Source organism: Bombina bombina, chromosome 8, assembly GCF_027579735.1.
Source record: "Bombina bombina isolate aBomBom1 chromosome 8, aBomBom1.pri, whole genome shotgun sequence".
Lineage (NCBI taxonomy): Eukaryota > Metazoa > Chordata > Amphibia > Anura > Bombinatoridae > Bombina > Bombina bombina.
This window is the reverse complement of record NC_069506.1, coordinates 29,797,697-29,823,123: the sequence shown is the minus strand read 5'-3', so window position 1 is coordinate 29,823,123 and position 25,427 is coordinate 29,797,697. Positions and strand designations below refer to the sequence as shown.

Below are 25,427 nucleotides of genomic sequence, written 5' to 3'. Positions count from 1 at the left end.
TTGCACACAGTTATTTCTGCAGAAATGTGAAGATTCACAGCACATCTGACTATATGTTGTAGTATGGTTCTTTCTTTGGTAACATTTAACAGAGGACTGTGCCAGGTTCAGATGCTGCAGGCATTGCAGGCTCAGACAGTGAGACAGCTGAAATGGATTCTATTACAAAAGATGGAATTTTAATATTTGCATTTACAGTAAAAGTTGCAGGTTTCTGTTTGTGCTCCAAGCTGTACAGCATCCAAGTAAATCAGCATAAACTAACACGAAAACACCTGTCCTGAATGGGATCTACTCCAGGATAACTCATCCATTCGTGCCTTAGAGATTTGCAGCATGTTACTACCAAAGCCATAGCATGGATGTGTCTGCAGACCATTACTACCTTGTCCTACAACCTGACAGATCTGCAGAGCATTAGTACCTAGTCCAGATATCTGACGGAGCTACAGACCATTAATACCTAGTCCAGAAACTTGATGGATCTGCAGAACATTACAACATAGTCCATAAACTTGATGGCTCTGCAGAGTATTACTACCTAGTCCAGAAACATGACAGATCAGCAGAGCATTAGTACCTAGTCCAGATATCTGACAGACCTACAGACTATTAATACCTAGTCCAGAAACCTGATGGTTCTTTAGAACATTGTGACTTTGTCCAGAAACTTGACAGCTATGCAGAGTATTACTACCCTGTCCGGAAACCTGATCGATCTGTAGAGCATTGCCTTAGTACCTAGTCCTGATACCTGTTGGACCTACAGATCATTACTACCTAGTCCAGAAGCTTGACGGACGTGCAGAGCATTATTACCTGTTCCAGAAACCTGACGGATCTGCAGATCATTACTACCTAGTCCAGCCCTACAGAATTTTGCGTCACTATATAAATAAATTATAACAATAATACCCAGTCCAGAAACCTGATGGATCTGCAGAGCATTATATATTCTTTAAAAAAAAATTCACAGTTTTACGTTACACAAAATATATTTAAAAAAAGCATTCAGCTATAATATAGAGCAATGCAGCCACTGCAGAAATGTATAGCTCTTGCTTTGTATTATGCACCCTAACCTGTTGTACATTATACAGCTGTAAAAAATAGGCAATATCACTGATCTGTGAGTGTGCACAGCCTCTGTCACAAGCTGTGAGAATACCTGAGCTCCAAGATGGCGGCCCCCTGTACAAAGAGGCTGCAAATCAGATTTAGCTTTTTGGCCTTTCTAGGTGTCTGACAAAGCACAATTTTTTCACAAAATCAAGAGGTATTTTATGTCCCTTTAATTCTAGTTCTACAGTATGTCACTTAAATGTGTCCTTTCTTTTCATTTGTAGGAGATTTAGGTTAAAATTATACATTGATACCATGGGGTGTAGTTATCAAGCCGTCAACCTCAAATACGCTGGAATTCCGCAGCGTATTTGTGGCAAGGCTGACTCGCCTTAGTTATCAAAGGCTAGAGACCGGCAAAAGTAGAATTTTGTGACGTAAACTTCGATCCGCCGGACTCAGTCCGACACAGATCGATTCTTACGTCACTACAGATGTTCCGCACACAAGTGCGGCACTATCTGACTACTTTTGCTAGTTATCAAAAAACTAGCAGGTACGCTCGGCACTTTTCCGGCCCAGCGTACCTGGTTTTCAAACCGCCACCCTGGAGGCGGCGGATCCCATAGGAATCAATGGGAGTCTGACCATAGCGAAAGTACAAGTTCGCTGCTGACAGACATCCCATTCATTCCTATGGGAGCTGTCTGCACCTAACACCCAAACATGTACCCCGAGTCTAAACACCACTAATCTGTCCCCCCTACACCGCCGCAACTAAATAAAGTTATTACCCCCTAAACCGCCGCTCCCGGAGCCCACCGACACTATAATAAATATGTTAACCCCTAAACCGCCGCTCCTGGAGCCCACCGCAAGCTACTCTATACATATTAACCCCTAAGCTGCCGCTCCCGGAGCCCACTGCCACCTACATTATACCTAGTAACCCCTATCCTGCCCCCCCTATACCGCCGCCCTCTATAATAAATTTATTAACCCCTATCCTGCCCCCCCTACACCGTCGCCACCTATAATAAATTTATTAACCCCTATCCTGCCCCCCCTACACCGTCGCCACCTATAATAAATTTATTAACCCCTATCCTGCCCCCCACTACACCGCTGCCACTGTAATAAAATTATTAACCCCTAAACCTAAGTCTAACACTAACCCTAACACCCCCCTAACTTAAATATTAATTAAATAAATCTAAATCATATTTCTATTATTAACTAAATTAATCCTATTTAAAACTAAATACTTACCTTTAAAATAAACCCTAATATAGCTACAATATAAATAATAATTATATTGTAGCTATCTTATGATTTATTTTTATTTTACAGGTACCTTTCAATTTATTTTAACTAGGTACAATAGCTATAAAATAGTTATTAACTATTTAATAGCTTACCTAGCTAAAATAAAGAGAAATTTACCTGTAAAATAAAAACTAACCTAAGTTACAATTACACCTAACACTACACTATACTTTAATAAATTATTCCTATTTAAAACTAAATACTTACCTGTAAAATAAACCCTAAGATAGCTACAATATAATTAATAATTACATTGTAGCTATCTTAGGATTTATATTTATTTTACAGGTAACTTTGTATTTATTTTAGCTAGTTAGAATAGTTATTAAATAGTTATTAACTATTTAATAACTACCTAGCTAAAAGAAATACAAAAACATAATTTATGTAAGAACTTACCTGATAAATTCATTTCTTTCATATTAACAAGAGTCCATGAGCTAGTGACGTATGGGATATACATTCCTACCAGGAGGGGCAAAGTTTCCCAAACCTTAAAATGCCTATAAATACACCCCTCACCACACCCACAAATCAGTTTAACGAATAGCCAAGAAGTGGGGTGATAAGAAAAAGTGCGAAGCATATAAAATAAGGAATTGGAATAATTGTGCTTTATACAAAAAAATCATAACCACCACAAAAAAGGGTGGGCCTCATGGACTCTTGTTAATATGAAAGAAATGAATTTATCAGGTAAGTTCTTACATAAATTATGTTTTCTTTCATGTAATTAACAAGAGTCCATGAGCTAGTGACGTATGGGATAATGACTACCCAAGATGTGGATCTTTCCACACAAGAGTCACTAGAGAGGGAGGGATAAAATAAAGACAGCCAATTCCTGCTGAAAATAATCCACACCCAAAATAAAGTTTAACAAAAAACATAAGCAGAAGATTCAAACTGAAACCGCTGCCTGAAGAACTTTTCTACCAAAAACTGCTTCAGAAGAAGAAAATACATCAAAATGGTAGAATTTAGTAAAAGTATGCAAAGAAGACCAAGTTGCTGCTTTGCAGATCTGGTCAACCGAAGCTTCATTCCTAAACGCCCAGGAAGTAGATACTGACCTAGTAGAATGAGCTGTAATTCTTTGAGGCGGAGTTTTACCCGACTCAACATAGGCAAGATGAATTAAAGATTTCAACCAAGATGCCAAAGAAATGGCAGAAGCTTTCTGGCCTTTCCTAGAACCGGAAAAGATAACAAATAGACTAGAAGTCTTACGGAAAGATTTCGTAGCTTCAACATAATATTTCAAAGCTCTAACAACATCCAAAGAATGCAATGATTTCTCCTTAGAATTCTTAGGATTAGGACATAATGAAGGAACCACAATTTCTCTACTAATGTTGTTGGAATTCACAACTTTAGGTAAAAATTCAAAAGAAGTTCGCAACACCGCCTTATCCTGATGAAAAATCAGAAAAGGAGACTCACACGAAAGAGCAGATAATTCAGAAACTCTTCTAGCAGAAGAGATGGCCAAAAGGAACAAAACTTTCCAAGAAAGTAATTTAATGTCCAATGAATGCATAGGTTCAAACGGAGGAGCTTGAAGAGCTCCCAGAACCAAATTCAAACTCCAAAGAGGAGAAATTGACTTAATGACAGGTTTTATACGAACCAAAGCTTGTACAAAACAATGAATATCAGGAAGAATAGCAATCTTTCTGTGAAAAAGAACAGAAAGAGCAGAGATTTGTCCTTTCAAAGAACTTGCGGACAAACCCTTATTCCAAACCATCCTGAAGAAATTGTAAAATTCTCGGTATTCTAAAAGAATGCCAAGAAAAATGATGAGAAAGACACCATGAAATATAAGTCTTCCAGACTCTATAATATATCTCTCGAGATACAGATTTACGAGCCTGTAACATAGTATTAATCACGGAGTCAGAGAAACCTCTATGACCAAGAATCAAGCGTTCAATCTCCATACCTTTAAATTTAAGGATTTCAGATCCGGATGGAAAAAAGGACCTTGTGACAGAAGGTCTGGTCTTAACGGAAGAGTCCATGGCTGGCAAGATGCCATCCGGACAAGATCCGCATACCAAAACCTGTGAGGCCATGCCGGAGCTATTAGCAGAACAAACGAGCATTCCCTCAGAATCTTGGAGATTACTCTTGGAAGAAGAACTAGAGGCGGAAAGATATAGGCAGGATGATACTTCCAAGGAAGTGATAATGCATCCACTGCCTCCGCCTGAGGATCCCGGGATCTGGACAGATACCTGGGAAGTTTCTTGTTTAGATGAGAGGCCATCAGATCTATCTCTGGAAGCCCCCACAATTGAACAATCTGAAGAAATACCTCTGGGTGAAGAGACCATTCGCCCGGATGCAACGTTTGGCGACTGAGATAATCCGCTTCCCAATTGTCTACACCTGGGATATGAACCGCAGAGATTAGACAGGAGCTGGATTCCGCCCAAACCAAAATTCGAGATACTTCTTTCATAGCCAGAGGACTGTGAGTCCCTCCTTGATGATTGATGTATGCCACAGTTGTGACATTGTCTGTCTGAAAACAAATGAACGATTCTCTCTTCAGAAGAGGCCAAAACTGAAGAGCTCTGAAAATTGCACGGAGTTCCAAAATATTGATCGGTAATCTCACCTCCTGAGATTCCCAAACTCCTTGTGCCGTCAGAGATCCCCACACAGCTCCCCAACCTGTGAGACTTGCATCTGTTGAAATTACAGTCCAGGTCGGAAGAACAAAAGAAGCCCCCTGAATTAAACGATGGTGATTTGTCCACCACGTTAGAGAGTGTCGAACAATCGGTTTTAAAGATATTAATTGAGATATCTTCGTGTAATCCCTGCACCATTGGTTCAGCATACAGAGCTGAAGAGGTCGCATGTGAAAACGAGCAAAGGGGATCGCGTCCGATGCAGCAGTCATAAGACCTAGAATTTCCATGCATAAGGCTACCGAAGGGAATGATTGTGACTGAAGGTTTCGACAAGCTGTAATCAATTTTAGACGTCTCTTGTCTGATAAAGACAGAGTCATGGACACTGAATCTATCTGGAAACCCAGAAAGGTTACCCTTGTTTGAGGAATCAAAGAACTTTTTGGTAAATTGATCCTCCAACCATGATCTTGAAGAAACAACACAAGTCGATTCGTATGAGACTCTGCTAAATGTAAAGACGGAGCAAGTACCAAGATATCGTCCAAATAAGGAAATACCACAATACCCTGTTCTCTGATTACAGACAGAAGGGCACCGAGAATCTTTGTGAAAATTCTTGGAGCTGTAGCAAGGCCAAACGGTAGAGCCACAAATTGGTAATGCTTGTCTAGAAAAGAGAATCTCAGGAACTGATAATGATCTGGATGAATCGGAATATGCAGATATGCATCCTGTAAATCTATTGTGGACATATAATTCCCTTGCTGAACAAAAGGCAATATAGTCCTTACAGTTACCATCTTGAACGTTGGTATCCTTACATAACGATTCAATAATTTTAGATCCAGAACTGGTCTGAAGGAATTCTCCTTCTTTGGTACAATGAAGAGATTTGAATAAAACCCCATCCCCTGTTCCGGAACTGGAACTGGCATAATTACTCCAGCCAACTCTAGATCTGAAACACAATTCAGAAATGCTTGAGCTTTCACTGGATTTACTGGGACATGGGAAAGAAAAAATCTCTTTGCAGGAGGTCTCATCTTGAAACCAATTCTGTACCCTTCTGAAACAATGTTCTGAATCCAAAGATTGTGAACAGATTTGATCCAAATTTCTTTGAAAAAACGTAACCTGCCCCCTACCAGCTGAACTGGAATGAGGGCCGTACCTTCATGTGAACTTAGAAGCAGGCTTTGCCTTTCTAGCAGGCTTGGATTTATTCCAGACTGGAGATGGTTTCCAAACTGAAACTGCTCCTGAGGACGAAGGATCAGGCTTTTGTTCTTTGTTGAAACGAAAGGAACGAAAACGATTGTTAGCCCTGTTTTTACCTTTAGATTTTTTATCCTGTGGTAAAAAAGTTCCTTTCCCACCAGTAACAGTTGAAATAATAGAATCCAACTGAGAACCAAATAATTTGTTTCCCTGGAAAGAAATGGAAAGTAAAGTTGATTTAGAAGCCATATCAGCATTCCAAGTCTTAAGCCATAAAGCTCTTCTGGCTAAGATAGCCAGAGACATAAATCTAACATCAACTCTAATAATATCAAAAATGGCATCACAGATGAAATTATTAGCATGCTGGAGAAGAACAATAATATCATGAGAATCACGATTTGTTACTTGTTGCGCTAGAGTTTCCAACCAAAAAGTTGAAGCTGCAGCAACATCAGCCAATGATATAGCAGGTCTAAGAAGATTACCTGAACATAGATAAGCTTTTCTTAGAAAAGATTCAATTTTTCTATCTAAAGGATCCTTAAACGAGGTACCATCTGACGTAGGAATGGTAGTACGTTTAGCAAGGGTAGAAATAGCCCCATCAACTTTAGGGATTTTGTCCCAAAATTCTAACCTGTCAGGCGGAACAGGATATAATTGCTTAAAACGTTTAGAAGGAGTAAATGAATTACCCAATTTATCCCATTCCTTAGCAATTACTGCAGAAATAGCATTAGGAACAGGAAAGACTTCTGGAATAACCGCAGGAGCTTTAAAAACCTTATCCAAACGTATAGAATTAGTATCAAGAGGACTAGAATCCTCTATTTCTAAAGCAATTAGTACTTCTTTAAGTAAAGAGCGAATAAATTCCATCTTAAATAAATATGAAGATTTATCAGCATCAATCTCTGAGACAGAATCCTCTGAACTAGAAGAGTCCAAAGAATCAGAATGATGGTGTTCATTTAAAAATTCATCTGTAGAGAGAGAAGATTTAAAAGACTTTCTACGTTTACTAGAAGGAGAAATAACAGACAAAGCCTTCTTTATGGATTCAGAAACAAAATCTCTTATGTTATCAGGAACATTCTGCACCTTAGATGTTGAGGGAACTGCAACAGGCAATGGTACATCACTAAAGGAAATATTATCTGCTTTAACAAGTTTGTCATGACAATTAATACAAACAACAGCTGGAGAAATAGCTACCAAAAGTTTACAGCAGATACACTTAGCTTTGGTAGATCCAGCAGGCAGTGGTTTTCCTGTAGTATCTTCTGGCTCAGATGCAACGTGAGACATCTTGCAATATGTAAGAGAAAAAACAACATATAAAGCAAAATAAATCAAATTCCTTATAAGACAGTTTCAGGAAAGGGAAAAAAATGCCAAACATCAAGCTTCTAGCAACCAGAAGCAAATGAAAATGAGACTGAAATAATGTGGAGACAAAAGCGACGCCCATATTTTTTAGCGCCAAATAAGACGCCCACATTATTTGGCGCCTAAATGCTTTTGGCGCCAAAAATGACGCCACATCCGGAACGCCGACATTTTTGGCGCAAAATAACGTCAAAAAATGACGCAACTTCCGGCGACACGTATGACGCCGGAAACGGAAATGAATTTTTTCGCCAAAAAAATCCGCGCCAAAAATGACGCAATAAAATGAAGCATTTTCAGCCCCCGCGAGCCTAACAGCCCACAGGGAAAAAAGTCAAATTTTTGAGGTAAGACAAAATATGATAATTTAAAGCATAATCCCAAATATGAAACTGACTGTCTGGAAATAAGGAAAGTTGAACATTCTGAGTCAAGGCAAATAAATGTTTGAATACATATATTTAGAACTTTATAAATAAAGTGCCCCACCATAGCTTAGAGTGTCACAGAAAATAAGACTTACTTACCCCAGGACACTCATCTACATGTTTGTAGAAAGCCAAACCAGTACTGAAACGAGAATCAGTAGAGGAAATGGTAAATATAAGAGTATATCGTCGATCTGAAAAGAGAGGTAAGAGATGAATCTCTACGACCGATAACAGAGAACCTTATGAAATAGACCCCGTAGAAGGAGATCACTGCATTCAATAGGCAATACTCTCCTCACATCCCTCTGACATTCACTGCACGCTGAGAGGAAAACCGGGCTCCAACTTGCTGCGGAGCGCATATCAACGTAGAATCTAGCACAAACTTACTTCACCACCTCCCTTGGAGGCAAAGTTTGTAAAACTGATTTGTGGGTGTGGTGAGGGGTGTATTTATAGGCATTTTAAGGTTTGGGAAACTTTGCCCCTCCTGGTAGGAATGTATATCCCATACGTCACTAGCTCATGGACTCTTGTTAATTACATGAAAGAAATTACTTTTTGTATTTCGGGGTTTAGGGGTTAATACATTTATAAGAGTTGCGGCGGGGTCTAGGAGCGGCGGTTTAGGGGTTAATACATTTATCAGAGTTGCGGCAGGGTCTAGGAGCGGCGGTTTAGGGGTTAGTAACTTTATTTAGTTGCGGGGGGCTCCGGGGGCGCCGGTATAGGGGTTAGAACAGTGTAGTTTAGTGTGAGTGCTTAGTGACAGGCTAGCAAGAAAGCTGTCAAACAGCCGAAGAGCAGCGAGATCGGATGAGTGATAACTCTCACAGTCCGCTGCTCATCGCCCTGCGGCTTTTTGACAGCTTTACTTGATAACTTAGGCAAATTTTTTCAGGTCCGCGGCGGCGATGTGAGGCGAGCTTAGGCGGGCGTATTGGGCCGGCGAAGGCAGGAAAGTTGACACGTTGATAACTACCCCCCCCAGATCTCACTGGAAACGTTTGGGTCCTTTTTCCTTTGTGCAGAATGAGGACATTCTACTGGGATTCCACTGAATCATATACATATTACTTTTCTACATACAGCTTATTTAGGGCTAGATTACAAGTGGAGTGCTAAATTATCGTGCGCCTGCAAATGGGCAAATTTTCCTGTTTGCAGGCATGCAATAAATAACTAGCCATTACAAGTGGCTGGTTATTACTACCGCAAGCTTACGGTAGCAATTAGCACTTATAAAAATTAACCAGAGATCAGATCTCTGGTTAGTTTTATAAATGTGCCCCAAATGCCCCCAAAATAGAGGGCATTAGCAACGTAGCATTTTTTGAAAAATAAAAAACAACTGCACTGGGCAGTTTTGTGGCTTTAAGGTTGGCGTTGTGGGGTGTGAAAAGTGCCTTTACATTGTGCTCTATGGGAACTGTGTGTTCCCAGTAAATATATATGTATATGCTTATATACATATATATTTATGTGTTACTATGTGTATAAACATGTATAAACACATAAATATATGTATATAAGCATATACATATATAAATTCTGCAATTGCTATGCTACTTACCCCTTCAATGTGCTTAGGTTCTGTGCCGTCTCTGACGGCATCAGAACATGACTCCCATTGGAGCCTATGGAAGCACACACTCGTGAGCACAATGATTCCTACCAATGCGAACGTGAGCTCGCGTTCACATTGAGCTTAACTTGTAATACCAGTGCAGATTAGTGTGCGCTGGTATTACAAAGTGGAGCGCTAATATTATATATATATATTTAGCACTCAACTTGTAATCTAAGCCTTATAGTTTATCACATTGTTATTTGACACTTTTTTATTTTTTTGGTTTTCATGATTCACATTGTTGGAATAGGTTCAGGCTGGGAACAGATGGTATAATGAATCTGGAAAAGCATTAAGCCCAGATAGACTGTCTCGATTTCAACTGGCATTGTTTAACCAAATATTTCAAGATTTTAGTGAGAAAAATAAATAGTGGTGTTTCCACAAGATGCATCAGTTTTTCTGAATCCAACTGTATGGCCAAATATGTTCAGTTTACTACCAAATAATTAAGGGACATTATTATCCCTTTAATACTTACTATATTTATAAGCTTTACATTGTAGCTTCCAAAGCTGTATACATGGCAAAATGAGCACTCTGTGTCTAGCCTAACGGAGTGGGCGGTGAAGAAAAAAAAGTAAAAAAAAAAAAACCTTACTGTGGGTAGCTGGCAGCATTTGAGATAGAGCACCCACTATGGTGGTCCCTATCTGTCCTGGTTTTATTATCCTTGTATGTCTCGTGAATTTCCATATTGTGTGCTCTAGCACCGAGCACCCAGCGGGTTGCAAGCATAGCCTTTAGGAGGCGTTTCAGCCCACGGAGGTAAACTGGCAGTAAACATTTCTGGTATTGCTTTATTGTTGCTTTAAAGGGACAGTAACACCTTGTAGTTTATGGTGCAGTTATGTGTAGTAAAACAACTTTACAGTCTACTTTCATTATTTATCTTGCACCATTTTCATGTCATTTAGCTCTGAAAATTGAGGTAATTTTTTTTTTTAAGTTCTCAGATCTGGAAAACAACCTGAAGCCTTCTCAAGGCTAATCCTGATACATAGCTTCCCCTGATTGGCTTTAACAGATAACAACTGTAAAACAAGGCACTTTATACTAACATAATGTCATTGGCTAGCCTTGTTGTCTGTAGACTGAAGCCGGTATTTGCTCCTCTAAATAAGGCAAATGGTCATTGGAGTTTGGCTATTAAAAAATAAATGCAGCTGTTTTACAAAATGTTTTTCTATACCAAGACAACAGAAGTGTCTTGTTATTACACAGTTCCTTCAAACTCTAATGTCTATGGTGGGCAAAGATAATGTTAAATCCCACTCAAAATTCAATGGTTATCAGGGTTTGCACAAATTGTATTAAAAATAGAACAAAATTCGAAATCCATGAATGTCTCTCAATCTGCTGATATTTAGAATTCAAAGATTTAAAAACTAAAAAGTAAAAATGTGACGTGTTGGCTCAATTTATCAATCAAGTGGGGACAGTGCAAACATATTGCAACCCCACCCCTGCACAGCCAATCACGCGCAGGCAGGAGCAGCTGCCAATCACCCTGGTCGGACGAGACCACCTATGATGACCGTTGCTTGATAAATCCTGATTGCAGGTTCTCTTGTGAGAACCTGCAGTCGTAGGGAGGAGAAGGGCTTGATAAATTGAGCCCACTATAATGCACCGATCAGACAGCAACAGGCACAGCTAACTGACCTCGGTAAGGCTGCTGTAGATGATCCGCTCTAGACGAAAACAGTATAAACTCAGGTCAACAAGAAGCAGTGTTTTATTTAAAACAAAATGCCATACCAGCATAAAAGCTATGATCTGCTCAGACAAATAGAGGCTGTTTCTTCAGGCTTTTGCTATTTCTGTTTGGAGTAAACATTTTGTTCATGAAAGCTGCAGAGTTTTACAAATAAAAAACAGTGATGTCTTCCTTGTCTTCTTATTGTGGCCAATGACAGTCCAGATATAATGAGCTTGCACATTTCTTAAAATAGTGCCTGTGAATCACTCTGTATGATTTCCATATATACATAAAAGCTCAGGCAATCTGCAGTATGAACTCCAGGTGCTTGATGATCTAAACCTTGCCAGATCAGGCCTAGTTTTTCTCGCCAACTCTCGCAGGGACTGCCCTGGTGGAATGATCGGAAAAAAGGAGCAGTCCTTGCGAGTGGTGAGATGGCTTCTGTTGAAAGTAATGGAGCTCGATGGATAGGGACACTTCGCTCCATAGAGCAAAGTTTGCAGTGAGCAGGGGGCGCACTTTCAAAATGAAATACTGCAGCCAATATAATTTACATTACGCTGCTTTCTGCTTATAGCATCTTACATTTGCCTATGTTTTCGTATGCATGTCTTTTTCTATTAGGGCATTAAGTATTTGGGGGCTGAATTATTAAGCACCATGTGGTGCCTAATGCATCCGCGCGAGCCTTCAGTCTTAAAATACTATCGGGTTGATTAACACCCCTTGCTAGCTTGTGCAATCTGCAGGGGGCGGCATTGCACAAGCAGTTCACCAGAACTGCTTGTGCAATTCTAAATGCCGACAGAGTATGCTGTCGGCATTCAGTGATGTCTGTCGGACATGAGCGGATCATGTCGGCAGACATATGATAAATCGGCCCCTTGGAGTGATTCGAGAAAAGCTTGCCACCTTTTAGTTGGCGCAAAAAAACTGTGAGATTAGTAGTGCAAAAATCTTTACAGAATTACACTGGGATTAGAGAGACATTTTCATATACGCCAATGGAACGCCCATGTTCAGCCCATTTTACAAAAAAACAACAATTACGCTTTGCATTTTGTATTTATAAGTACGAATTTCTGTATGTTTTTTGAACATCCAGTTTACTAAAATTACGTTTTACGCTGTGCATATTTAATATGATTTATTCCTGTGCAACTTACATACAAATTTTACAATTTCGGTAAAATACGATTTTTGGTGAAACATTTTGTTACGATTTTTGATGCACCTTAACAATACAAATTTTCCTGTTCTTTTTTGTGTGAATGGTTAAATTATTCCTTTTGTATAATGTTTAAAATACAAACTTTATTGTGCACTTTTCAAATATAAATGCATTGCACGCCCCTTAGCGAGACACCCTGTTTTCATAGTAAAAAGTGGCTTTAGAGCATTCATTAATAATCTCACCAGCCCAGAGCGCTTTAGATCATCAGCCCTAGGTGTCTAGACCCTTAGGAGGGAGTAGAAAAAAACATAACTGCTGAGGTCAATTACAGGAAAAGCAGGGGGAAAAACAATAATATATGGGGATTCAATGTGATACCCTTTTAGGAAGGCACATATAGGGGTAGTGCGGATCAGGTCCGACAGACATCGCTGAATGCGGAGAGCAATACGCTCTCCGTATTCAGCATTGCACCAGCAGCTCTTGTGAGATGCTGGTGCAACGCCGCCCCCTGCAGACTCGCGGCCAATCGGCCGCCAGCAGGGGGTGTCAATCAACCCAATCGTATATTTGTATATACACATATTAACACATACTTATTCGGGGGGCAATTGGGTCTGACCTCTTGTAATGAAAAATAAGTGTGTCACAGTTTCCTAATGCAAACACTCCATTTTACTTCTTGCTAGATGTATTTAATGAAGTAATATGCTTCTGGTTTAACATTTTTAGTTTACTGTTTTCATGGGTAGAGAAATAGAATTCTTTAAATTTCTTAATTTTGTATAGCGTCAAACGAGCCTTTCGCAATGTTCTCTGCCCCTGCACCTGGTTATCATATACAAATCTCGCCAGAGTACTGAGACACAGTGGATGCTCGCGGCGGAAATTCTATTGGCAGCAGGACAAGACGCAGCCTCAGTGAGCAAGGGAATGTATCAGGAAGGCCTAGGCCAGGATAAACAGATGATGAGGCATCCGGGGACATTTAGCTAAGCAATTTAAGAGGAGAATTTAAAAAATACAAAGTACTTTGAATGAAAAACGGAAGCAGAAAAAAAATTCCCAGTTACAAGCTGTATGTGTTTTGCACTGTGCTCAACAAAGATAAGACTGTACAACAGATTACCGAAAATGTTAAGAACTTACCGTAGTTTTAGGCCTAAAGTAAACTTTTACGATGCAGACAGAGCATACCTAGGTAGCATGCATGTGTCTGTACCACAATATGGCAGGTGTGTTAACAACAATTTTCGTAGCAATGGTATACATCTCCATAGTGTCATTTAGAGCAGAAAACATGTGCACACAAGGATTACTCTTCAACAAAGGATACCATTGGAACAATGCAAATAGGATTTTTTTATGTATAAGTGTATGTGTGTGAGTGCATGCCAATGTGCGAATGTGCATCTGTATGCATGCATGGATATGTGTGTCAGTTTGTGCACCTGTGCTAGTGCATAAATCAATGCATACATATACATGCGTGTGTGCACCTGTGCTAGTGCATAAATGAATGCATACATATACATGCGTGTGTGTACCTGTGCTAGTGCATAAATCAATGCATACATATACATGCGTGTGTGCACCTGTGCTAGTACATAAATGAATGCATACATATACATGCGTGTGTGCACCTGTGCTAGTACATAAATGAATGCATACATATACATGTGTGTGTGCACCTGTGCTACTACATAAATGAATGCATACATATACATGCGTGTGTACACCTGTGCTAGTACATGAATGAATGCATACATATACATGCGTGTGTGCACCTGTGCTAGTGCATAAATCAATGCATACATATACATGCATGTGTGCACCTGTGCTAGTGCATAAATCAATGCATACATATACATGTGTGTGCGCACCTGTGCTAGTGCATAAATCAATGCATACATATACATGCGTGTGTGCACCTGTGCTAGTGCATAAATCAATGCATACATATACATGCCTGTTTATACCTGTGCTAGTGCATAAATCAATGCATACATATACATGCGTGTGTGCACCTGTGCTAGTGCATAAATCAATGCATACATATACATGCCTGTTTATACCTGTGCTAGTGCATAAATCAATGCATACATATACATGCGTGTGTGCACCTGTGCTAGTGCATAAATCAATGCATACATATACATGCCTGTTTATACCTGTGCTAGTGCATAAATCAATGCATACATATACATGCGTGTGTGCACCTGTGCTAGTGCATAAATCAATGCATACATATACATGCCTGTTTATACCTGTGCTAGTACATAAATTAATGCATACATATACATGCGTATGTATACCTGTGCTAGTACATAAATGATTGCATACATATACATGCGTGTGTGCACCTGTGCTAGTGCATAAATGAATGCATACATATACATGCGTGTGTGCACCTGTGCGAGTACATAAATGAATGCATACATATACATGCGTGTGTGCACCTGTGCTAGTGCATAAATGAATGCATACATATACATGCGTGTGTGCACCTGTGCTAGTGCATAAATGAATGCATACATATACATGCGTGTGTATACCTGTGCTAGTACATAAATGAATGCATACATATACATGCGTGTGTACACCTGTGCTAGTACATAAATGAATGCATACATATACATGCGTGTGTATACCTGTGCTAGTACATAAATCTAGTACATCTAACTTACTACAGAACACAGAAAAAAAAAACACAGACCTTTTCACTCAACTGCTCCAATTGGCATCTAACTTACTACAGGTAGCCTTCTGGAAAACAGCTCCCCCTTTGTTTATAGCGCTGTGGAATCTGTTGGCGCTCTACAAATAACCAATAATAATAATAATAATAATAAATGAATGCATACATATACATGTGTGTGTACACCTGTGCTAGTACATAAATGAATGCATACATATACATGTGTGTGTACACCTGTGCTAGTACATAAATGAATGCATACATATACATGCGTGTGTGCACCTGTGCTAGTGCATAAATGAATGCATACATATACATGTGTGTGTGCACCAGTGCTAGTGCATAAATGAATGCATACATATACATGCGTGTGTGCACCTGTGCTAGTACATAAATGAATGCATACATATACATGCGTGTGTGCACCTGTGCTAGTGCATAAATGAATGCATACATATACATGCGTGTGTGCACCTGTGCTAGTACATAAATGAATGCATACATATACATGCGTGTGTGCACCTGTGCTAGTGCATAAATGAATGCATACATATACATGTGTGTGTACACCTGTGCTAGTACATAAATGAATGCATACATATACATGCATGTGTACACCTGTGCTAGTACATAAATAAATGCATACATATACATGCGTGTGTGCACCTGTGCTAGTGCATAAATGAATGCATACATATACATGCCTGTGTACACCTGTGCTAGTACATGAATGAATGCATACATATACATGCATGTGTACACCTGTGCTAGTGCATAAATGAATGCATACATATACATGCGTGTGTACACCTGTGCTAGTACATAAATGAATGCATACATATACATGCGTGTGTGCACCTGTGCTAGTACATAAATGAATGTATACATATACATGCATGTGTACACCTGTGCTAGTACATAAATTAATGAATACATATACATGCATGTGTACACCTGTGCTAGTACATGAATGAATGCATACATATACATGCGTGTGTGCACCTGTGCTAGTGCATAAATGAATGCATACATATACATGCGTGTGCACACCTGTGCTAGTACATGAATGAATGCATACATATACATGCGTGTGTGCACCTGTGCTAGTACATGAATGAATGCATACATATACATGCGTGTGTGCACCTGTGCTAGTGCATAAATTAATGAATACATATACATGCATGTGTACACCTGTGCTAGTACATGAATGAATGCATACATATACATGCGTGTGTGCACCTGTGCTAGTGCATAAATTAATGAATACATATACATGCATGTGTACACCTGTGCTAGTACATGAATGAATGCATACATATACATGCGTGTGTGCACCTGTGCTAGTACATAAATGAATGTATACATATACATGCGTGTGTACACCTGTGCTAGTACATGAATGAATGCATACATATACATGCGTGTGTGCACCTGTGCTAGTACATAAATGAATGCATACATATACATGCGTGTGCACACCTGTGCTAGTACATAAATGAATGCATACATATACATGCGTGTGTACACCTGTGCTAGTACATAAATGAATGCATACATATACATGCGTGTGTGCACCTGTGCTAGTGCATAAATGAATGCATACATATACATGCGTGTGTGCACCTGTGCTAGTACATAAATGAATGCATACATATACATGCGTGTGTGCACCTGTGCTAGTGCATAAATGAATGCATACATATACATGCGTGTGTGCACCTGTGCTAGTGCATAAATGAATGCATACATATAAATGCGTGTGTGCACCTGTGCTAGTGCATAAATGAATGCATACATATACATGCGTGTGTGCACCTGTGCTAGTGCATAAATGAATGCATACATATACATGCGTGTGTGCACTTGTGCTAATACATAAATGAATGCATACATATAAATGCGTGTGTGCACCTGTGCTAGTGCATAAATGAATGCATACATATACATGCGTGTGTGCACCTGTGCTAGTACATGAATGAATGCATACATATACATGCATGTGTGCACCTGTGCTAGTACATAAATGAATGCATACATATACATGCGTGTGTGCACCTGTGCTAGTACATAAATGAATGCATACATATACATGTGTGTGTGCACCTGTGCTAGTGCATAAATGAATGCATACATATACATGTGTGTGTGCACCTGTGCTAGTACATAAATGAATGCATACATATACATGCGTGTGTGCACCTGTGCTAGTGCATAAATGAATGCATACATATACATGTGTGTGTGCACCTGTGCTAGTACATAAATGAATGCATACATATACATGTGTGTGTGCACCTGTGCTAGTGCATAAATGAATGCATACATATACATGTGTGTGTGCACCTGTGCTAGTACATAAATGAATGCATACATATACATGTGTGTGTGCACCTGTGCTAGTACATAAATGAATGCATACATATACATGCGTGTGTGCACCAGTGCTACTACATAAATGAATGCATACATATACATGCGTGTGTGCACTTGTGCTAGTGCATAAATGAATGCATACATATACATGCGTGTGTGCACCAGTGCTACTACATAAATGAATGCATACATATACATGCGTGTGTGCACTTGTGCTAATACATAAATGAATGCATACATATAAATGCGTGTGTGCACCTGTGCTAGTGCATAAATGAATGCATACATATACATGCGTGTGTGCACCTGTGCTAGTACATGAATGAATGCATACATATACATGCATGTGTGCACCTGTGCTAGTACATAAATGAATGCATACATATACATGCGTGTGTGCACCTGTGCTAGTACATAAATGAATGCATACATATACATGTGTGTGTGCACCTGTGCTAGTGCATAAATGAATGCATACATATACATGTGTGTGTGCACCTGTGCTAGTACATAAATGAATGCATACATATACATGCGTGTGTGCACCTGTGCTAGTACATAAATGAATGCATACATATACATGCGTGTGTGCACCTGTGCTAGTACATAAATGAATGCATACATATACATGTGTGTGTGCACCTGTGCTAGTACATAAATGAATGCATACATATACATGTGTGTGTGCACCTGTGCTAGTACATAAATGAATGCATACATATACATGCGTGTGTGCACCTGTGCTAGTGCATAAATGAATGAATACATATATATGCGTGTGTGCACCTGTGCTAGTACATAAATGAATGCATACATATACATGCGTGTGTGCACCAGTGCTACTACATAAATGAATGCATACATATACATGCGTGTGTGCACTTGTGCTAGTGCATAAATGAATGCATACATATACATGCGTGTGTACACCTGTGCTAGTACATAAATGAATGAATACATATACATGCCTGTGCACACCTGTGCTAGTGCATAAATGAATGCATACATATACATGCGCTTGTGCACCTGTGCTAGTGCATAAATGAATGCATACATATACATGCGTGTGTACACCTGTGCTAGTGCATAAATGAATGAATACATATACATGCATGTGTACACCTGTGCTAGTACATGAATGAAGGCATACATATACATGCGTGTGTGCACCTGTGCTAGTGCATAAATTAATGAATACATATACATGCATGTGTACACCTGTGCTAGTACATGAATGAATGCATACATATACATGCGTGTGTGCACCTGTGCTAGTACATAAATGAATGTATACATATACATATGTGTGTACACCTGTGCGAGTACATAAATGAATGCATACATATACATGCGTGTGTGCACCTGTGCTAGTGCATAAATTAATGAATACATATACATGCATGTGTACACCTGTGCTAGTACATGAATGAATGCATACATATACATGCGTGTGTGCACCTGTGCTAGTGCATAAATTAATGAATACATATACATGCATGTGTACACCTGTGCTAGTACATGAATGAATGCATACATATACATGCGTGTGTGCACCTGTGCTAGTACATGAATGAATGCATACATATACATGCGTGTGTGCACCTGTGCTAGTACATAAATGAATGCATACATATACATGCGTGTGCACACCTGTGCTAGTACATAAATGAATGCATACATATACATGCGTGTGTGCACCTGTGCTAGTGCATAAATGAATGCATACATATACATGCGTGTGTGCACTTGTGCTAATACATAAATGAATGCATACATATAAATGCGTGTGTGCACCTGTGCTAGTACATAAATGAATGCATACATATACATGCGTGTGTGCACCTGTGCTAGTACATAAATGAATGCATACATATACATGCATGTGTACACCTGTGCTAGTACATAAATGAATGCATACATATACATGCGTGTGTGCACCTGTGCTAGTACATAAATGAATGCATACATATACATGTGTGTGTGCACCTGTGCTAGTGCATAAATGAATGCATACATATACATGTGTGTGTGCACCTGTGCTAGTACATAAATGAATGCATACATATACATGCGTGTGTACACCTGTGCTAGTGCATAAATGAATGCATACATATACATGCGTGTGTGCACCAGTGCTACTACATAAATGAATGCATACATATACATGCGTGTGTGCACTTGTGCTAGTGCATAAATGAATGCATACATATACATGCGTGTGTACACCTGTGCTAGTACATAAATGAATGAATACATATACATGCCTGTGCACACCTGTGCTAGTGCATAAATGAATGCATACATATACATGCGCTTGTGCACCTGTGCTAGTGCATAAATGAATGCATACATATACATGCGTGTGTACACCTGTGCTAGTGCATAAATGAATGAATACATATACATGCGTGTGTGCACCTGTGCTAGTGCATAAATTAATGTATACATATACATGTGTGTGTGTGCACTTGTGCTAGTGCATAAATGAATGCATGCATATACATGTGTGTGTACACCTGTGCTAGTGCATAAATGAATGCATACATATACATGTGTGTGTGCACCTGTGCTAGTGCATAAATGAATGCATACATATACATGTGTGTGTACACCTGTGCTAGTGCATAAATGAATGCATACATATACATGCGTGTGTGCACCTGTGCTAGTACATAAATGAATGCATACATATACATGCGTGTGTGCACCTGTGCTAGTGCATAAATGAATGCATACATATACATGTGTGTGTGCACCTGTGCTAGTACATAAATGAATGCATACATATACATGCGTGTGTGCACTTGTGCTAGTGCATAAATGAATGCATACATATACATGCGTGTGTGCACCTGTGCTAGTGCATAAATGAATGCATACATATACATGCGTGTGTGCACCTGTGCTAGTGCATAAATGAATGCATGCATAGACATGTGTGTGTTTGCACTTGTGCTAGTGCATAAAGGATTGCATACATATACATGCGTGTGTACACCTGTGCGAGTACATAAATGAATGCATACATATACATGCGTGTGTGCACCTGTGCTAGTGCATAAATGAATGCATACATATACATGCGTGTGTGCACCTGTGCTAGTGCATAAATGAATGTATACATATACATGTGTGTGTTTGCACTTGTGCTAGTGCATAAATGAATGCATACATATACATGCGTGTGTGCACCTGTGCTAGTGCATAAATGAATGCATACATATACATGTGTGTGTTTGCACTTGTGCTAGTGCATAAAGGATTGCATACATATACATGCGTGTGTGTGCACTTGTGCGAGTGCATAAATGAATGCATACATATACATGCGTGTGTGCACCAGTGTGAGTGCATAAATGAATGCATACATATACATGCGTGTGTGCACCTGTGCTAGTGCATAAATGAATGTATACATATACATGCGTGTGCGCACTTGTGCTAGTGCATAAAAGAATGCATACATATACATGTGTGTGTGCACCAGTGCTAGTGCATAAATGAATGCATACATATACATGTGTGTGTGCACCTGTGCTAGTGCATAAATGAATGCATACATATACATGCGTGTGTGCACTTGTGCTAATACATAAATGAATGCATACATATAAATGCGTGTGTGCACCTGTGCTAGTGCATAAATGAATGCATACATATACATGCGTGTGTGCACCTGTGCTAGTACATAAATGAATGCATACATATACATGCGTGTGTGCACCTGTGCTAGTACATAAATGAATGTATACATATACATGCGTGTGTGCACCTGTGCTAGTGCATAAATGAATGCATACATATACATGCGTGTGTGCACCTGTGCTAGTGCATAAATGAATGCATACATATATATGCGTGTGTACACCTGTGCTAGTGCATAAATGAATGCATACATATACATGTGTGTGTACACCTGTGCTAGTGCATAAATGAATGCATACATATACATGTGTGTGTACACCTGTGCTAGTGCATAAATGAATGCATACATATACATGTGTGTGTACACCTGTGCTAGTGCATAAATGAATGCATACATATACATGTGTGTGTGCACCAGTGCTAGTGCATAAATGAATGCATACATATACATGTGTGTGTGCACCAGTGCTAGTGCATAAATGAATGCATACATATATATGCGTGTGTGCACCTGTGCTAGTGCATAAATGAATGCATACATATACATGCGTGTGTGCACCTGTGCTAGTACATAAATGAATGCATACATATACATGCGTGTGTGCACCTGTGCTAGTACATAAATGAATGCATACATATACATGCGTGTGTGCACCTGTGCTAGTACATGAATGAATGCATACATATACATGTGTGTGTGCACCTGTGCTAGTGCATAAATGAATGCATACATATACATGCGTGTGTGCACCTGTGCTAGTACATAAATGAATGCATACATATACATGTGTGTGTGCACCTGTGCGAGTACATAAATGAATGCATACATATACATGCGTGTGTGCACCTGTGCTAGTGCATAAATGAATGCATACATATACATGCGTGTGTGCACCTGTGCTAGTGCATAAATGAATGCATACATATACATGCGTGTGTGCACCTGTGCTAGTACATAAATGAATGCATACATATACATGCGTGTGTGCACCTGTGCTAGTACATAAATGAATGCATACATATACATGTGTGTGTGCACCTGTGCTAGTGCATAAATGAATGCATACATATACATGCGTGTGTGCACCTGTGCTAGTGCATAAATGAATGCATACATATACATGCGTGTGTGCACCTGTGCTAGTACATAAATGAATGCATACATATACATGCGTGTGTGCACTTGTGCTAGTGCATAAATGAATGCATACATATACATGCGTGTGTATACCTGTGCTAGTGCATAAAAGTACATTCATTCTGTTGCGAGAAGAAACCACTGGCCAGTAATCAAATCACAATAAAAGTTTGCGAATTACGGAAAGTAAATGTATTAATACGTGTGAGTACATTTTTTTAATCAAATATACCATGGGCACTAGAGAGAATTTGCTTTGAAGGTTATTGCCAATTTGGGCACAAACACTTAAAGAAAGGTTTGCCCCTCTCGGTACAAGGTATTGTTATATTCACCTATGCTTGAGAGATTTATTTCTCAAATCACATATTCAGCACCACACAGGTAGATTAATCACTTGTCTAATATTTTCACAGGTCTGGTCTCAATAACACGCTGGTCATGGAGTACCAAGCTCTCCCTGATTTTCAGCCTCATCGTAGCACATTACCCTATGGACGAGATGGCAGCATGGCGCCAAGCCTAGGAGAACCACCACCCAGAGACAGACATAGGGTGATAAGACATATAGCTGTATATCAGCAGGACAGCCTGGCATTTGGAGGGGTACCCACTCTATGTAAAGATGACCAATTGGATTATAGGACTGCACCGAGCTCGCTTAATGCAAGTTTAACAGGAGGTACGGACAACATCAAGGATCAATGGGTTACAAGGTATGAGAACAAAGAGGACTGTAGAATCCATGTGCCCATGAGCCCAACAGAACTTATGAAGCCAAGAGACTTCCCTAAAGAGGATAAAAAGGGACATAGCAGTCCAGAGAAAGGAGATGTCCATCCTCAGCACTCCTCTATATCTCATCATGGAGACACCTCCTCGTCCCCAAGAGGATCACATGGATCAGAAAGAGCAAAATCAGCCTGTAAGTTGTTAAATATAAGTGACAGGCAGTGCAGTCAATTAACACATTGCAGCTAGATGAAATGACAAAGTTTAATTTCCTGCCACGTGTTGCTGCGTTGCTGGTAGCAAAGAACTGAATAATATCCAAAGTCAACATCTGAAAGGCACATGTAATATTTGTTGGAACTAATCCATTAATATATATATCTTAGAGACTGTCATTTCTGTTTCTCTAGGAAACTTTATTTTATTAAGATTATAATATGGTTTGATGGACCAGTTTATTGATAAAATAAGGTGTTATTATCCAAAAGATTTCAAGGTCTTACATGTCTTGTCTTCAGATGTTCTTTAGGAAAGGAGATCATTCAAGAAGAATACTTTGTAGAAATATACACAAGTTCAAGATCAAGTTATCTAATTGTTAGATTAAATTGGGGAAATGTTTTGACCTTAACCCTATGGGGCCTATTTATCAATGTGCGAGCGGACATGATACGAAGTAGCGTATCATGTCCGCTGCACATCGCTAAATGCCGACAGCATACGCTGTCAGCATTTATCATTGCACCAGCAGTTCTTGTGAACTGCTGGTGCAATGCCGCCCCCTGCAGATTCGCGGCCAATCGGCCGCTAGCAGGGGGTGTCAATCAACCCGATCGTATTAGATCGGGTTGATTTCTGTCCGCCGCCTCAGAGAAGGCGGACAAGTTATGGATCAGCGGTCTTTAGACTGCTGCTTTATAACTTCTGTATCTGGCGAGCCTTCCCCTGAAGCTCCATACGGAGCTTGATAAATATGCCCCCATGAGTGCCTGTACAAACTGTATAGCCTCATGTTGGATATTTTTACTGGAACTATCAAGGTTAACTATAGTAGTCCTAATCAAGTACTGGAACTATCAAGGTTAACTATAGTAGTCCTAATCAAGTACTGGAACTATCAAGGTTAACTATAGTAGACCTAATCAAGTACTGGAACTATCAAGATTAACTATAGTAGTCCTAATCAAGTACTGGAACTATCAAGGTTAACTATAGTAGTCCTAATCAAGTACTGGAACTATCAAGGTTAACTATAGTAGTCCTAATCAAGTACTGGAACTATCAAGATTAACTATAGTAGTCCTAATCAAGTACTGGAACTATCAAGGTTAACTATAGTAGTCCTAATCAAGTACTGGAACTATCAAGGTTAACTATAGTAGTCCTAATCAAGTACTGGAACTATCAAGGTTAACTATAGTAGTCCTAATCAAGTACTGGAACTATCAAGATTAACTATAGTAGTCCTAATCAAATACTGGAACTATCAAGGTTAACTATAGTAGTCCTAATCAAGTACTGGAACTATCAAGATTAACTATAGTAGTCCTAATCAAGTACTGGAACTATCAAGATTAACTATAGTAGTCCTAATCAAGTACTGGAACTATCAAGGTTAACTATAGTAGTCCTAATCAAGTACTGGAACTATCAAGGTTAACTATAGTAGTCCTAATCAAGTACTGGAACTATCAAGATTAACTATAGTAGTCCTAATCAAGTACTGGAACTATCAAGATTAACTATAGTAGTCCTAATCAAGTACTGGAACTATCAAGGTTAACTATAGTAGTCCTAATCAAGTACTGGAACTATCAAGATTAACTATAGTAGTCCTAATCAAGTACTGGAACTATCAAGGTTAACTATAGTAGTCCTAATCAAGTACTGGAACTATCAAGGTTAACTATAGTAGTCCTAATCAAGTACTGGAACTATCAAGGTTAACTATAGTAGTCCTAATCAAGTACTGGAACTATCAAGATTAACTATAGTAGTCCTAATCAAATACTGGAACTATCAAGGTTAACTATAGTAGTCCTAATCAAGTACTGGAACTATCAAGATTAACTATAGTAGTCCTAATCAAGTACTGGAACTATCAAGATTAACTATAGTAGTCCTAATCAAGTACTGGAACTATCAAGGTTAACTATAGTAGTCCTAATCAAGTACTGGAACTATCAAGGTTAACTATAGTAGTCCTAATCAAGTACTGGAACTATCAAGATTAACTATAGTAGTCCTAATCA

At 39.2% G+C, this 25,427-nt stretch overlaps 1 protein-coding gene across 1 annotated transcript in view; it reads left to right on the top strand.

Annotated features, from left to right (window-relative positions):
- ARHGEF19 (Rho guanine nucleotide exchange factor 19) overlaps positions 1 to 25,427 on the top strand; it is a 109,644-nt gene that overhangs the window by 24,983 nt on the left and 59,234 nt on the right. The window contains exon 2 of the mRNA XM_053690255.1: positions 22,860 to 23,368. Coding sequence (XP_053546230.1) covers positions 22,860 to 23,368 — 509 coding nt within the window. The remainder of the gene's footprint in view (positions 1 to 22,859; positions 23,369 to 25,427) is intronic.